The sequence below is a fragment of the Bemisia tabaci genome, chromosome 5 (assembly GCF_918797505.1).
Source record: "Bemisia tabaci chromosome 5, PGI_BMITA_v3".
In the NCBI taxonomy this organism is placed as follows: domain Eukaryota; kingdom Metazoa; phylum Arthropoda; class Insecta; order Hemiptera; family Aleyrodidae; genus Bemisia; species Bemisia tabaci.
Window position 1 is genome coordinate 1816408 of NC_092797.1, and position 17727 is coordinate 1834134.

At 42.4% G+C, this 17727-nt stretch overlaps 1 protein-coding gene across 3 annotated transcripts in view; it reads right to left on the reverse strand.

Annotated features, from left to right (window-relative positions):
- Positions 1–17727, reverse strand: part of ome (dipeptidyl peptidase 4 omega) — a 100769-nt gene that overhangs the window by 75763 nt on the left and 7279 nt on the right. The window contains exons 1-2 of one of the 3 annotated variants that reach the window (XM_019049206.2): positions 3608–3862; positions 1370–1588 (exon numbers count right to left, since the gene is read on the reverse strand). The exons of 1 other annotated variant lie outside the window; for it this stretch is intronic. In XM_019049206.2, coding sequence (XP_018904751.1) covers positions 1370–1435 — 66 coding nt within the window. In that variant the 5' untranslated portion in view covers positions 1436–1588; positions 3608–3862. Of the gene's footprint in view, positions 1–1369; positions 1612–3607; positions 3863–17727 lie in introns of those variants that run through there. One more of the 3 variants, XM_019049205.2, reaches the window with a different exon arrangement.

Genomic DNA, 17727 nt, shown 5'->3' on the forward strand with positions numbered 1-17727 from the left:
GACAAAAGAAGTTGCACATTCTTAGCAACATTGTAATGCTAGTGGTTCCTTTTTGCAAAATGCAATCCAATTGTGAGTCGATAAAATGGCTGCGTTAAAAAAAGAATAGTTGCGATTTGAGAGAACTTATTCCTTTATCATCAATTAATATTCAAGGGAGAGTAGGTACTGAGATCAAAGCACCTTCCTCCAAACATCCCATCATGGTGTGTTCACCCTCCACAATTTTCTGCGCTCGGACAGAGAATTCAAATTGTGGAAATATCAAACTCGGTACTAAAATTCACTTTAGATAAGTCTTACAAACTACGTAATTTTAGATTTAGGCGTTGTCATGACGGACTGAAGTTCGACTAAGTTTCCTAAAATCGTGCTATGTCAGATGAAACTCGAATTAGAAAACTTGTTACGTTGTGCCACTCGCAAGTCAAAACCTCTGAGAGATATTGCGAGAAAGTCGAATAGTATACAGTTGTTCTGCAAGACACTTTTTTCTATCCCCAGATGTCTCTCACAGTAACCTCGGATTTCCGTTGCTTTAACCAAAAATTGTGTCGAGCGACCAAACGGTTTAGCTGACCTAACCTAAAGCAACCGTAAACTCGGAGATTGCAACTGCGTACAGTTTAGAAGATCTGGAATTGTCAAGGAACTTCATCAGGTCTGGCCCGTATTGGACCTTTAACGATAGTTTTCGGGGATGAAGCTAGACTCTATGTCTATAGGTAGAAAAAAAAAGAAGAAAAAAACACTCTAAGAAGTGGCCCGAATACTGTATGTAACAAGGTGGAGAAATGGTGCTGGGTTCACAAAATTTCGCGGGGAAATCAAAGCCAAGACATTCCAAAAATTATAATTAGAGTCAAAAATAATGTTTTTTCAACCCTCTCCCCCCCCCCCTAGTTTTGTACTGGTACTCAGTAGAGTTTTAAAAAAAATTATTTTTGACTCTAATTATAATTTTTGGAATGTCTTGGCTTTGATTTCCCCGCGAAAGGGTAAGAACCCAGCATCATTTCTTCACCTTGGCTATAGGCAGCTAAGTAGACAATAAAGGAGCAGTCCGAAAGAAGAGAACAGTGAACAATGAGAAACAAGGGGAAAAACGCGAAGACGAGGCTAAAAAATTAACAAAAACAGGGCCAAGACGTTTCGACGGCGTCATTTTCAAGTGTTGTGAAGAATAAAAATTAAAACTAAAATAAACGAGAAAGTAAAAAAAAAAATTAATAGACAGTTTGACGATTGTTTTTGTAATTGTTTAGCCTCCACGTTCTTCCCTTGTTTCTCATTGCTCTAAAGTTAGGCATGTTCACGCATTCCGGTAAGTCCGACCAAAGTATGTAGATAATGCTCCTTGTGCGATTACCTGGTTACTGCTCGTTCCTATCTCCATACTGCTGCTGCCGTTCGGGACTGCTTGGTCGGATACCATTCACACGGCCGACAAACAACCGCTGCGCTGGGAAGACACTCGCCAACTTGTTGAGAAAAATCCTTCTCGCGGGTCGCGGCACTCACAATCAGACACAAGCCACTCGCGATTCAAAGCCCTCGATTAGTTTTCATTCCACTTTAACTTCTTCACCTAACAGGTAATCAACCAGATTGACGAAAGGAGAGGACAGGTGTTAGAGTCGATAACACGACGCGCTACTACATTTTGCAATTAAGAATTACAATTTCTGGATCATCTGTAGACACTTATGCGCACGGGGAACTAATCAGGGTGTCTAGTTTTTTTCATTTTGGGAAATTCTGAATTTTCCTGATTTTTGACTGCTAAATCCTGATTTCAAAATTTTTCCGAATCCTTATCAAATCCTGATTTTTTGCAGAGAAAAATTAAAATTTGTGCATAAGCGTATGCGAATGAAGCACATAAAAACCCGATCGGACAGTCGAATTTTCTCAAATCCTGACTTAACGACCGATTTTTCCCCAAACCCTGATGAAATCGGGATTAAATCCTGATTAACCTCAAATCCTAATAGAATCGGGAAAATCCTGAAGACACCCTGCTAGTGGTATGTACGTTTTTTCTACACGAACAATAAATCAGAAATTGTAATTTCTACTTGCAAACTATAGTCCACTGAGATACGTAGTTTCGTGGTTGAACTATCGCGATTAAAAGGATGGCAGTGGTTACTAGGATAGTGTCTGGCAATGCGCAATCCCCAGGGAATCTAGTAGCCAGAACTGACAATGTGAGCAAGAAATGCGATTCTGGCTACTTTTTCTGGAGATCATGTACGATAGAGTCGGTCGAAGTGTAAGACGGGAGAAAAATTAGATGACTGGACTTCTTTTGCAGTTTGGAACTACGATTTCTGCCTCATCAGGTTGATTCTTCCTTTCACAGAGGTTTTTAGAATAAGCCAGAAATACTAGTTTCTTATTGCATACTGAAATAACTGCGGCACAATTTAAAGGGATCCATTATGCAATATTGCCGCAAAGAACGGCACAAAATTGACTAGTACAGAGCCTTTTAAAGTTAGAAAACGATGAATCGCGAATTTGAGAAGAACACAGATAAGTTTGCCGGTCCTGTGGTTGCCTACAAAAAAGCTTCAGTGGCGTGGCATGCTTTGCGACACATCGATTGATCTATCATTGAAACTTTTGGAAAAGGAACGATAAACAGGGTGTTCGCAATGACGCCTTGGTAATAGATTCTGTGATATAGTTTCAAATGGGGAAATATCAATAGTCGATCATTCACGCCTCGCCACTAAAAAGCTTCATCACACCGCTTGCTGCATTATTAATAATGCAAATTAACGCTTGGTTTTTGATCTTCATTTTAAGAGTCTTAAGAGCGTGATCAGCTACAAAAACGAGCAATGTGATATTTTTGACCCGAAATCGATTCGTTTTCACTACTCTGAAAATCGGAGTTTCCGGCAGACACTATCACATTTACACACATGCATGCAGCAATCCAGTAACCACTACTATCCTTTTTTATTCACAATTGACGGCGAAATCCGAAACAAGAAGAAAAAAACTTCGACAACAAGAACTGAGATTGAATTAAAAAAAAAAAAAAAAAAAACCGAAGTTTTTGGTCCGGATGACCAAAAAATTTGGTTCTAGGAACTATGCCTCTTTCAGATAACCAAACTTTTCGAAGAACACTAATGGAGTTAACAAAAGCTTTTGTCACTTGAACGTAAGTCCGATATGTAAGACCGGGCATTTCGGTGGGCTGTTGGCTGATTATTGAAATTGATAGACAAAGAAGATACAAGGAAAATAGAGCGATCCATTGGTGGAAGTAGGTGCTCGCAATAGACAAAGGAGGTAAGTAATAGACTAAGTAGCGGCAACCCACGAGAGCCCCAATGGTTAGTCCAACCACCCACTTCTACCGTTAGGATCACTTCATTTTCCAGTTGCCTTCTACGCCTATCGCTTTATCTATCGCTTTCGATAGATTCGCATAGGGTGTTCCATGTGTACCGAAGTTTTTTCCTTAATATTTCAGGGAGTAACGGAGGATATGAACACTTGACACGGGGTGCGAGGGGTGAGATTCACGAAGATGCAGACGAAGAAAAATTTGAAAAGGTGTGAACATAAACAAACGATGCTGGCTCACGTTGCGAGAAGAAAGCCAAGGTCGGAGCAAGTATGCACGAGACGAGAAAGGGACGAGCGGGCGGGGCGGGAAAAATGCGCTGGAAAATTCCAAAAGCGCGGAAAATGGAGGGACACTTTTCCACGGACGGAGGAAGAGGTAGAGGTTAAAAGTCTCGGGTTGGAATGCGCGAGGGTCTCGGAGTTGGACTCGAGAGTTGGGAGCTGCGGAGCGGAGCGCGGAGACGCGGTCTCATCATCACGTCACGCGGGAGACTGGATTCTGGATTTACTCGTTGATTCCAGTCCACGAGGTCCTCGAGCCGGCCGCCAAGACAATACGTCGCACAAAATACTTCTCTACATCCAGACCTGGACAAAAATATCCAATCTAACCCACGTCTCAGGACTCCCACTCAAAAAAAAAACGGTTATGTGCTGGGAGTCCATACAGGGTGTCTACTGAAACAGGTTGGCCAAAAACCAGTACTTTTACAGTACTTTTCCAGTACATTCCCAAGAAATGCAGTACCTCCTCGACAGAAAAATTCAGTACTTTTTCAGTGCACTTATTTCACGAAATTAGAAAAATTTCAAAAATTTAAATTTCTCGCTTAAATTTCGATAAAAATTCCGGACCTTCTTGCGGAATTTCCGCACTTTTTCGGTTCTTCCTGACCGCCCTTAAAAAAGCAGTACACAGACACCCAGACACTAATGACTTGTAGACAGACTAGACACCCTGCCATACTCCTTAGAAAATCTAAGGTGTTGACGGCTAGTGCACAGGGTGGCAAAATTTCATGAAATATAAAATCTTGAAATTTCACGTGAAATATTTCATTGCTCTCATTGCTTTCACTTGCTCTAAGGTACAACTTCAAAGTTTTAAAAAAATCCAAAAAATTTTCCCCGTATTATTAATTTTTTGCCAAAATAATTGTTAACCCTTGCGAGGGTCTATTCCTGATGTTATTCTGATTCCTTTTACTCGAACTTTGTTAGAACTGTCTTTTTTTAAAAAATAAAAAAAAAAAAAATGCGAAGTTAAGGATCTCCTTGAACCTTCCTAAATCGCAAAATAAACCATAAATGGCCGTATTTATGCTAAAATGAACTAATTTACACGGTAACCCTACGCATATAGTTCCTTTCAGCATAGATAAGTCCAAATGGTCTTCTAAGAAGAGAGCCGTTCTGCCGTGCTAAGGTAAAACGCCGTATGAACATTCGAGTTTCCAAATTTTCTTCAATAAAATGTTTAATTTTGAGGAAAGTAAGAATATTTCCTTTAAATTTTCAGAATCCTTAGGTGAAATTACGAACAAAATTATCTGAAAAATTGGGAGGAATAAATTCATAAGTTTACCAGGAAATTCGCGTTTTATGAAAGTAAATTTGGCAACGCCTGAAGGTTCATGCGGCGTTTTTCCTTAGCACGGCAGCGTGGAGAGTGGTTATGAACGTGACGTCACGTGGAATCGAGTTTGGGCCGGTTGTGCGCCGCCGTCACGTCAAGTGCGTTGCCGTCCCGGCGGTGGGCCCGGGAAAAGCGCGTATCCGGCGCGGGGGTTGGGCGGGAGTTGCGCGGTTGTTGGGAGCGGGAGGACGGGCACACGGGATGATCGCAGGCGATGACAATGAGCTGCGCCGAAATCAATGTCCGCGTGGTGCTCCACTGCTCGCCGTGCCTCAGGCTGATACGCCGACCGGCGACGAGTGTTCTTGACAGTCGATCTCGATGGGACACGCCGCGCCGCTACCGCCGGGAAACCGCCCCCAAACAGCCTAAGTGAGCCCGGAAACTTGTCATCATCCGCGGTGTTTCCGCGCGAAGAAAGCGCGCTGCGCAGCGCAGCGATATTGAGAGGGTACCGGTAGAGTACCTTTATAGGGAGAGTGTGGACAGCTCGATTAATGCTGCTCTTAGGGCCTAAAAGGGCGACGACGTGTAAAACGAAAATCACTAGAAAAAAGCCGCTGCCAACCTATGCATCTGAAATATTAATCGATACGGCCGACAGCGCGTTGTAAACAAGCGTCTCCAAGGATCAAGACTTTGATGCTGAGAAAATTTTCGAAATCATAATTTTATTCGTGCTTTTATATTTTTGATCGGTTATGAAACGACGGGTAGTGAGTTTATGAAAATTAGTACCCCTGGATGATTCGAGTTCATAGGTTGGCAGCCCTTTTGGGCCCCAAGAGCCATGGCCGGATGAAGAGGGTGGCCACATGGGCCGCGGCCCATGGCGGCAAAATGTAGGGGGCGGCAAATTTTGCAATCGTTTTGAATGTAGGTATCAAAAAAAAGAAGAAAAAATCGGATTCAGAAAATAAATTACAAACGAGAAAATGCGACAATATCTCTCATTTCCTGAGAGTAAAAGTATATTGAACATCTAATGTTGTCGTCTTTCGGTGATGCAAAAGACAACACCTGTAATTAGTCGAGTTAAGAGAGAAACCAAACACGCAATTTGACCTTGAGCGGATCGGCGCAGAGAGCAATGATGACGAGGACTGAGATGAAAAGGAGAAGCCTTCGGCGCGGCGGTCGGTATGAAACGCATAGCGCCTACAAGACTGTATGAATACTTCACACATTGCGTCAAGTACACTGCGGTCAGCAGCAGTCGGCGTGAAACGCATAGCGCCTACAAGACTTCATGAATACTTCACGCATTGCACCAAACACAGGGCGATCGGCGTGACGCAGCGGCAGGAGTTAAAATTATTAGACCACATTTATATTTGTTCTTTTTTCTTAATTTTTTCGTCCGTTTGTTATGAATGGAAGGCCTTGTCCAAACAGGGGTGGGTTTACGGAACTTAACTTTCGCGTAAAGTTCCGTGAACTTTTGTTAGTGTTGACAGGGCTTTCACAAAATATGTGCTCAACACGAGTGAACACGTCTCATACACCCCTCCCCTACCGGCACGTTCACTTAACAAATTAGATAGGGGCGGAAAATTACAGGCGGCCCATGGGCGGCAAGGAGGTAAATCCGGCCCTGCCAAGAGCTACATGCCCTGATCAAAACTAGCCTTTTTCGAGTTGTCCATACTCTCCGTATGAAGATACTCTAGGTGCTGGTGGTATTAAGGGAATGTTGAATTGATTCGTGTAAGAGTTAGGTGAAAAGGCCAAAAAGGTGAAAACCCAAATTAATGAGTACTTTTAAAAAGAGCGGAAGTACATTTTTCAACTTTTTTGCTCTTCTTCTTCTTCTTTCATTTTTGAACTATTCGGTTGTCTTCATCAAAGCATCCGGGGATGCAAGGAGTGGGAGCTCCGTTCCTTGTGCCCAGCGCAACTGACCCGTTAGCGCTCTTTTTGGGTTCTGCTATCCATTTGCAGGTGGGTTCCATACACGGCAGTAGTTAGGTAATAAGAAGGCAAACGTTTCTTATGGATCCCCGACCTGACAAACCTAAGTGCTTTAATTTCACCGGCCTCGGTACTTTGGACCTCAACTCGTCCTCTTCGGCGTTGGCTTTCCTAAATAACACCGGTAAAGTAAGCATGTATTTGTTTCTTCTTTTCTCTTTTCCCGGTCCTTGACACCAAGCACACTTGCGAGCCTACCAATAACCAGAATATGAGGTGATAAGAGCGAGCCTTCCTCCCTGAATTCTGCGCAACGACCTTGAGAATCATCCGTTGGTCTTGTATCTCGGATACTCAACGGCTACCGCTTCCGTACTAAGGAAAAACGCCGCATGAACATTCGAGAGTTGCTACATTTTCTCTCAGAAAATAGTTATTTTCGGAGAAAGTTATGAATATTTCTCCTTGAAATTTTCAAGAACCATAGGTGAAATTGAGAACAAAATTGTCGGCAAAATTGGAGGAAAAATCTCTACAAATGCTCCCGAAAATTGGTGATTTACCGAAGGAAATTCGGCAACGCCTGAAGGTTCGTACGGCGTTTTTCCTTAGCACGGGAGAACGGTCCCAACGGTGGACGAGACCAGGCACGAGAGGAAGGACCCGATGCAACCGGTTTGGCAGTGACCGGTCGGGCACCGCGGAGAACTTTCCAAGTCGTGGACGGCGCGACGCGACAGCACTCTCACTGCATTCGCATTCGCGCGCACGAGAACGCAGCGTATGAAAGCACGCTTCGCTGCTACTCCTATTGCTCGTTGCTGGCAATCGGCATGCGGCCACGGTGACGCTGCGCTGAGGGGACACGGGGCCCAAGAGAGGGGGGGGGGGGCAGGGGCCCCAGCGCCACCTCCTCCTCAAAACACGGCCGCGCGTCGAAATAACCCCTCCTCCCCTCGGCTACAAGGCCGTTGCGTTGGGCCCTCACGGTGTTGCCGTCTCAAGATGTGTGCGCAGAAATGAAATCAACCAGGGTGTCTACCAGTTGTGAAAAACCAAAATTGGGGACTAATTTCGGGGACTTTTAGCATGGCCGGATTAAGGGGGTGGCCACATGGGCCGCGGCCCATGGCGGTAAATCTAGGGGCGGCAAATTTTGCAATTTTTTTAAACGTAGGTATAAAAAAAAATCGGATTTAGAAAAAAAAAATTACAAACGAGAAAAGGCTACAAAATCTCTCATTTCCTGAGAGTATAGTAATTTCTAATTTTGTCGTCTTTCAGTGATACAAGAGACAGCACCTTTAATTAGTCGAGTTAAGAGAGAAACCAAACACACAATTTGGCCTGGAACGGCGCGACCTAGGGAGAAACGATGACGAGGACTTGAGATGAAAAGGAGAAGCCCTCGGCGCGGCAATCGGCATGTAACACATATTAGCGCCCACAAGACTGCACGAATACTTCACGCATTGCATCAAACACAGTGCGGTTATTGTGGTCAGCGTGAAACGGATAACGCCTACAAGAATGCATGAATACTTCACGCATTGCGCCAAACACGGTGCGGTCGGCGCGGCGCGGCGGCGGAAGTTAAAATCATTAAACCTTTTGTGTTTGTTCTTTCATAATTTTTTCGTTCATTTCGCATGAATGGAAGGCCTTGTCCATTAGAGATACGTTAACGAAACTTGACTTTCGCGCAAAGTTCCGTGACCTTTTGCTAGTAGTGTTGACACGGCTTTCCCAAAAAATGTGTTTAACACGAGTAAACGCGTCTTAAGCACCCCTCCCCTGCTGGCTCGTTCACTTGATGGTTTTTATTGATGTTTCAAAACGAATGAGAAGGGGGCGGCAAAATACAGGCGGCCCATGGGCGGCAAGTAGGAAAATCCGGCCCTGACTTTTAGGCGAGTTTTTTCAAGAAAATTGAGGACTTATTTCCCCGAAATAGTAAGAGAAAGGGAGCTAGTTGGATCGTTAAAAGGCGTATTTAAGACGACTAATTGTACAAGTCATGTTGAAACGATGAAAACATACGAAAAACCAAGCAACACTACAGTTTATTTATTCCTGGTTATGCCGCGCCGCCGCGGCTGGCAGGAAAATTTGAAAATGACGGTGCGAAAAGTACTAGACTAGGCCAAAGGTTAAAATATAAAACTTTAAGAAACTCACTAATCAGCGAATTTCCACCGCACTGCTCCGCGGGTGAAGAGGTGAGTGCCCGGACAGTCGAAACGCCTTCGTCTTTGTACGCATGCAACACGGACATCCACGGAGCCCGAATAGTTGCATCCAGAAATTAAATTAAGTGTTCGTCGCATTCGACACTCAATAAGGGTGCTTCACTTATTTGTCTTGTGCCGCAACTTAATTCCAGCGTTGTTAATGTGCTTATGAAGCAAACTGATTTTTACAGCGACATTCTCAATTTTCCGAATGATGATTCGATTGTTTGAATATATAACAACGTCGCCGTCCTAAAATGATGGCTGCAAACGGAAAAAAGTAAATTGCTAATTTAACAATTCAATTGCTGAAAAAAGTGTCTGCAACGTTTCAATGTAGATTTTACAACAAAAAAAATGCTACTTTGGCCACCCCCGTGGTTAGATTAGCTTAAAATAGTGGTTAAAGTAGCATTTTTTTTGTTGTGAATTCTACGTTGAAATATTGCAGTCACCTTTTTCAGCGATTGAATTGTTAAATCAGCAATTTAATTTTTTCCCATGGTGCGCCATTACCTTTTCTGATCTATGAACGACGAATGCGGAAAACTCGTTCTGCAGCCAAATTTCCAGGGTCGAGAAAAATTCCTTGAACTTTCCAAGTTTTTCAAGTACTTGCCACCCTGTTGTTAATTGCAGGGCGGGGCCAGTAAATATCGAAATGACTCGATGCGATTCTTCCTTACATTTTGCATCAAGGAACAATTATTTCCGGGACATTTAAGAAACAACACATGTGCCATTATTTTCCCGATGCAGATGGGTGCTTTCATGGATGAGCCAGAATTGATAATTTTTGAGGTGACCCATTCATTCATTGAAATGTTTCTGTCACCCTTTAATTGAGAACGACTTGGCAACAAATTATGGATCAAGCTGAGGGCTTTGTTATAAGCCCTGCTTTTCAATGCCTCTTCGGAGCAATGATTTTTAGAGACTCCTCCTTGACCTTCGGTTTCGCTCTTAATTTCGGGCTTCGCGATACAAGTCTCCAAGTATGAGCTACAGAAAATCAGCCAAAATTCGTTCCTCTTCTTTCCAATTATTAATGCGCGTGTTCCGTGGGGCAAAATCGCCGTGTCGCCGCAAGTAGTTCATTTGGACCACATTTTGCGATAAGAAACCACAATATCTGGCTCATTCGAGAAACGACATATGTGCCATTCGTTTCCCGAGGTAAGTGAATGCTTTTATCTACCAGCAAGACATTGCAGTCCCTTAGTGCAGTCCAATTGGACTACATTTTTTTCAATGCGGAACTACATTTTCTAGCCCACCCGTAAAAACACTTATATGCATAGGGAAACTAATGGTATATATACGTCGTTTCTTAACTAAGCCAGATATTGTAGTTCCAAATTGCAAAATGCAGTCCAATTGATCCGAGAGGATAACGTAATGAAGAAGCTCTAATTAAAGAGTTATAGTGAAGCCTTTCAAATTATTAGCTTGGATTACCCCCAAAAATTGGTGTTCAAATTAGATATTCGCGGTAACAGAAGTGCCCACCGCGCGTGCGCAGCCACGAAACGACAACAATCGATTATACAATCGATATATTCCCATTTGAAGCTATGGTAAAGAATCGATTATCGAGGTCTTCATTGCAAACAGCCCGATAATCGATCATTTTCCTCTGGTTAAATGGCGGAGCGATCGATTCATCGCGAAGTATGACACTAAACTTGTCGCGGACGAGAACACTCGTTCGCTGGTGGGAATTCGAAAGGAAATGCAAATGAAGTGCGGCAATATCCGCGCATGTGCTCATCTCCTCCGAAAAAAACGTTTGCGCAGGCGCAGACATTCGAAATTGAGCGCGTTTAACGCGTATTACGAAACACCGATTCTCCTAAAGTTGATCTCAATTCCGTCGAAAGTGAAACGGGCTCAATCTTCTACATTACGCAATTTGCCGAGCTCTTTCACTCCTTTTTCTTTGTAAATCAGCGGGCTGATTATTGAAATTTATAGACAAAGCTATAGACAAAAAGGACGTAAGGAGTATGGAGCGATCCTATTGGTTAAAAAGCGTGGTCCCTATAGACTAAGGGAGAAAATGATGGACTAACTATATGGTCTCTCATGGGTTGCTGTTAGTTAGTCCATTACCTACTGCCTTTGTCCATTGCAACCATCCGCTTCCAACAATGGGATCCCTCCATATCCCTTTTGTATTCTTTGTCTAAAACGTTATACCTATCAATTTCAATGATCGGCCCACAGTGGGTCGATTGTCGAATCTTTATCGAATGAAGTCGATCGATAAGTCCCTATCTTACCAATGCTATATATCGATCAAGGTCATTCGATAACGTTTCAAAAATTGACCCGCTGACCATGTAAAGCTTTCAGCTGGCGCGACGAGATAAGTTGGATTTCCAAAGTCCCTGATTTTTCCTCGACTTCTGAGGCTTTGGAGATTTAAAATTTCCTGACTATTCGAAAAGAGAGGGGGGAGGGGCGACATTATTGGCTACGAGAATTCTTATGAAAATTATCTCTTGAAATTGAAAACAATCCAAAATTTGAGAATCGAAAGGCAGAGGTTTTAATCGTTTGTCTGGAGAACTTGTATCACGAAAATCCGAATTTATCACGTTTTTGACGTTTTCGGGCGATTATTTACATCTTTTGAAAGCGACATGAGCAATGGTGAAACTATACTGTAAGCGGGAGATGCGAGGTAGAACTTGACTTGGCCCATTCAATGAACGAACTTGAGCATTGATGCGGCGACTCCGTTGATTCAATGTCAAGTGTCTCTTTCCGCTGGGTAAAAGTTCCCTTGCCCTTGTTTCATCCAACTATCATACTATGATGGACCGAATACTCGATCAGGAGCCAAGACCAAGAATCAACATCTCATCGTAAACATTTCTTTTTTTTCACAGGATTCTTTCAAGTGCAAGTGCCTTCATTCTCAGACTTTTACCTCAATTTAGGTTCATTAATTTTTTTTTTTATTCATTTTTTAAATTTTATTCAGCATCACTGCGTGTGTATTAGTATGGGTCTCATACATATAAAAAAATACTACGATGAAATGTTAACAGAAGTAGGTATCAGCAACATGAGAGGAAGTATACATTAATGTAATGAAGTAAAAAGTAAGGAAATATATGTAACTCATCAGCACACTAAAATGTACGAGATCTAGTAAAATGCACGCAAGCAAAATATTTTAATTTTATTTTTTTAATTATTTTGGTTAAATTTTGGATCCCTTCAATTTTTTTTTTTAAAAAACGAACGGAACACCGGTTTCGTAAGGAAATTTTGACGGTTTTTGTCCGAAAATGTTCGCAAAACAGTCCTCTATAGGCTATGATATCAATTACTCAGTTTTGTGTTGTTAGGAACTAAACTCGCTTGTCTCGTGGACTGTCATATTTGGACTAAAAGAACGACTATTTCCGGCTCACGTTAGAAAATCCGTTACGCGCCATTAGTTCCCCTTGGCAGATACGTGCTTTCAAAGATGAGTCAGAAATAGTAGTTGCCAATTGGAACATGTAGTCTATTTGTTGAAACGCTTGAACGTTGCCGATATTGATTTCCTTCAGCTGTAAAACAATGGTGTGGTTATTGTCCTTGCCTCATGCTATTTTCCTGTTTCATTGTATAGAAACAATTCTGACCAAGACCCATACTTCAAGGCTGGCAAAATTACTTAAAATTATACTGTGCGAAAGTGATAACGGCCATTGGCAGCGCGTGAATAATCGGATATCGATACATATTCCCATTGGAAGCTATGGTAAGGAATCGATTATTAAGGTGTGCGTTATATGTTGTGCACCCCGATTATCGATCTTTTGCCATAGGTTTAAATGGCGGAGCAATCGATTCGCTTCCGAGGCAGGAGATATCTATTTTTCCATAAAATATCAGCACTTTTGGGCTTTGGGTTAACAAATTTGGATGGTATAAGCTGCTTTGCAGAAAGACCTGGAAACCGTGATGTTTCTAGTCAATAAATAATCAATTGGAATTGAAACAATTGATATTTTTTTTTAAATTAATTGATCAAATCTAAAGACGTTTCATTAATTGATTAATTATTCGCTAGACTCTTCGATTGAACCAAACCAATAAAACATTTTCGATCTCAAGAACTAATTAGTTACTGTCGATCCTAAGAACCGAAATTTCACTATGACAGATCGAATGGTCCGATCGCTATGAAACATTGAACGTCGCGCTTAGACGATCTAACCTTCTTTTCAGGGATGAAATAGAATTTAGAAAATGAAATTCCCGGACACGTTTTGGTGAAATTCCTTGACAATTAGACGCATTCTGTCAAACGGAACTATGTACATTATGACGTGAGCCCTGTAACGCATATATTTTTATGGGACTCAGGGCTTATGTCTTGATGCACTTAGTTCCCTGGTTAAAATTGGCAGTAAAATCTGTGTTCCAAAATACCATAGACCTACAGCCGACTGTATAAGATTTCCATTAGCTTCTATAGCCGGCAACACAATTTCTTATAGCCTTTTATAGCCGATGGCGATTAAGCAACAGCCTGACGATAAAATGTATGCTAAACGTTACTAATTACGGATGCTAGGACTTGGTGAGTTTTTGGACTACCGCTCTCTTTTTGAGCCGCAGTATCTTGATTTAATTTGCGAGGAAAGCTCCGTACTTTTGAAGGATGCCTGCTATTCCTAATATGTTGGAGTGCCTTCAATTTCGTATGATACTGTGCAATACCTCTGGTGTGAAATAGTTGCTTCAAGCGGTGCGGGCAGCCAGCGCTGAACGCGCATTGGCGCCTTCAAACCTAACAGGGATACTTCACGCATTGCGCAATGCGTGAAGTATCCCCGTTAGGTTTGTAGGCGCCAGTGCGCCGCCGCTCCGCTTTGTGTTAGGCTCTAATATTTAATCTCGCGGAGTCAGCGTTTTTCAACTCATGATTTTGAAACACGGACACTCTACGCACGCACACTCTATACGGATTATTCTCATTTTAATTGATGAAAAAAATATGTAGTAAAGAAAAATATAATGTGCGTTTTGTAAATATTAAGGTGATTCCGTACAAACTTAAGGATTTACAAAGCAAGAATTTCTACACAATTTCTTATAGTCTTTTATAGCCGATGGCGAAAAAGCAACAGCCAGGCGATAAAGTGTAAAGCCGGGCTATAGGAACTATAGCCCGGCTGCATAATTTCTTATTGCTTCGTGTAGCCCGGCCGTATGATTTTTTCCACTTTCTACAGCCAGCTATATGATTTTCTATCGCCCTCTTCAGTCGGTTATAAGAACTCCTATGGTATTTTGAAACGCAGCTCCTACCGCCAATTTTTACCAGGGCTCCGTTTGATAGAAATACGTCGAATTGAAGATATGCCAGATGGTCAACAAGACAGGAGTAGTTTTCAGGAAAATGTGTAGTTCGAAACATCGAACCCATTCACAACAGCGAATAAAGATGACCCAACAATTTTTCCCTGACGTATACAGATTTTCCCTGACTTTTTAAAATTCCCTGACATTTCCTGCGGTATTCCCTGACTGAGGCAACCCTGTCTCATGTCATAAAAAACTGAAATAAAAACATTGCCCGAGGAAAACCAACTACTTCAAGCCACGGCGGCTCACAACAGCGAAGAATGAAGCATGCGGTAGGTAAAACAAAAGAAGCTATCGTAACGCACTCATGCACCGAGGCACAATGTGTGCGACACCAATACACGCTTGGCTACATTGTGCCAGCATAGGCAGGAGGTAGGTCAAGAGGGTACTAACTCATCTCAATTCGTCGCCCGGCTCGACGGCTGACAAAGGGGCGTAACTGCACACTGAGAAGAGTCCGGAAAATCATTGAATTGAATGGGCAACAGGGTTCATTGCAGAGTGTAGCTACGCCTTTATGTCAACGGCGACGAATTACTCGGCTCAACGGTGAAGTTGGCAAAGTTGATCGAACTCCCGGTTCTTCAGATTTCGTCGTGCCCCGCACCAAGGAACCTAACTCCAATCCAAGGTTGCAAAATTGACTCAAACACACTTCAATTTTTAACAGAAGCGTACTCGCGCAATTTTTTTCTAACTTTTGCATGGGTTCAGAGGAAAAATTAGTGAAATTTTCAGTTAGAAATCCCCAAGATTCTCCTAGTAAAAATGCGATTTGTGAGGAGAAACTTGGCAACTTTGAAATTTGGTTACGTTCTTCCGTGCGTTCCGTGCAGAGAACTACGATTAGAGGTTAAGTCAAGTTTCTTCGACTGCCGCACAGTGGATCGGGTCAACCAGGGGGGTCGGACATGAAATTTTTGACTAAAACTGCAAATTTTGATGTTTATTTCGTCACACTTTAAATTTTTAGAGGTGCTTCCAATGACAAATTTCACGAGGAAACTAATGGAGCCACTTTCAGATTATCAAAATTTTGTATAAACAGAGTTATGAGCTCTTAAAGTTTCCAAATTTTATCCGACCTTTCCTATTGACACGATCCATTGTGTGCCGGTGAGACGCAGCGCGGATTCGGCGCCTCAAGAAGACGAGAGTGATCTTCTACTATCGATATTGCCCGATTTGAAGCTATGGTAAAGAATCGATAATTAAGTTCCTTGCGAACACCCTGGTTTTCGATCCTTTTCCATGGGTTTAAATGGCAGATCGATCGATAAATCGCAAATCACGCCACGCCACTGCAAGATACGTTTATGCAATACTGAACGCTTTGGGGTGGAAAAGGGGCGTCGGGAGATTCGGCAGCATTTGAGTGTGTATGACGGCGTTTCTCTGGCATACCAGAATCTACGGTGAAGCGAGAAAAATCGATTATCGAATATCGATACATTCCCATTTTAAGAATGGTTAAGAATTGATTTTTGAGGTGTTGGTTGGGAGCACCCCGATAGTAATCGATCCTTCACCAACGGTTTACGCGGTAAATCGATCGAGTTATCGCAAAGCACGGCGCAGAACTGAGATTTTTATGACACCACTTGCACCGTCACGATCGTGAACTCTTAAAATTCAGGGTCATTGAAGTCTCTCAAAGCCCACTTGAGAGATAAAGTATTTCTGCACTCGTGACTAAAATCCAACTTTCAGTGGGTTGTTTATTGAAATTGGTAGACAAAGCGGTAGACAAAGGAGAGAAATAGGAAATGGAGGAATCTCATTGGTGGACGCGCGGGCGGTTGTTAGAGACTAAGATGCCAAGTACTGGACTCACTAAGGACAACCCACGAAGCACGAGGGACCGACCCTCTCAGTTAGTCCAGAATTGTTCCTCTTTGTCTGTGGCATAGCAACCACCCGCACCCGTTTCAACCAATAGGATCGCTTCATTTTCCTTTAGTCTCCTTTGTCAATCGTTTCGTCGATCAATTCCGATAATCCACCCGCGGGCCGGGAACGAGACTTAGCTATAATTGAGTGATTTTGGAGATTTCGAAGCGAAATTCTCTATATTTCCAAGATTTTCCTTGACTAATCGGACGTACTTATGCTAAAAGGTACCATGTAGCAGTTGTAGCACGCAACCCCACATCTGTTCTTTTAACGTCCAATTTTGAGAAGATTTCCTAACTTTTGCACGACATGATAAATTATTTATTAAAAATTTCTAATTGGGCTAGCGGAGGAGCTCGATGCCACAATAAGTGAGAACTCACAATTGAAGAGGAAAATAATTTTTTTTAAAAAAATTCCTCTGGTTCTTTTCTGCCTTAATTTTTCTCGATTTTCGCTGGCTGATGATCTACTCAACCCTCGATCGGCAAGGGAAAAAAAAGAAAGGAAGTAGACGCTGAGACTCATGCGCCAGGAGAAGGGAGAATTGCCATCTATCATCATTTTCATTTGATCGACTGTCCATTCCGATGGGCTCTTACATAATCAAATTCCTTTGACTCATTGACTCTCCTTCATTTAACAGGGTAGACACAATGCGAGTGTGGAACTTCAAATAGTGGTACCTTCTTACTTTGTCGACCTCTTCAACAATGCTCATTAATTAGATGAGACACGTTCTGACGGACTGATTTGCCTTCATTTAACGGGGTAGGCAAAACACCTTCGTAGAGCTTCGCATATTCGTATCTTTGGCCTTCCGTTGACATGATCAAACGATGGTCTGTCACCACGTGGAAACATTTTGACGGGCTCATTCGCCTTCATTTAACGGGGTAGGCAAAATGCGTTTGTAGAGGCTCGAATATTGGTATCTTTTGCCTCTCGTAGAACACCCCATACAATTTTTCAATGATCCAAGTAAGTTTTACATTTTACAACAAATTATCGAAGAACATCAAAAGTTACCATTTTAGAGATTCTCACTTACGCACTTCCTTCGGAAAAACAGGTGCGTCTTCATAAATATTTTTTTAAAACATTTCTTTTTGTTCAAAGCGACTGTACTGGCGCCTTCAAACCTAAAGGGATACTTCACGTATTGCGCAATGCTTGAAGTATCGCTAGAGGTTTGTAGGCGCCAGGACCAACATGTCGCAAAAATTTCGATAGGGTAGGCTGGAAAGACTCCACGTCTGAGATCAGGAGAGGAGCAGAAACTCCACTGAGCCATATGAGTAAAATTAAGTT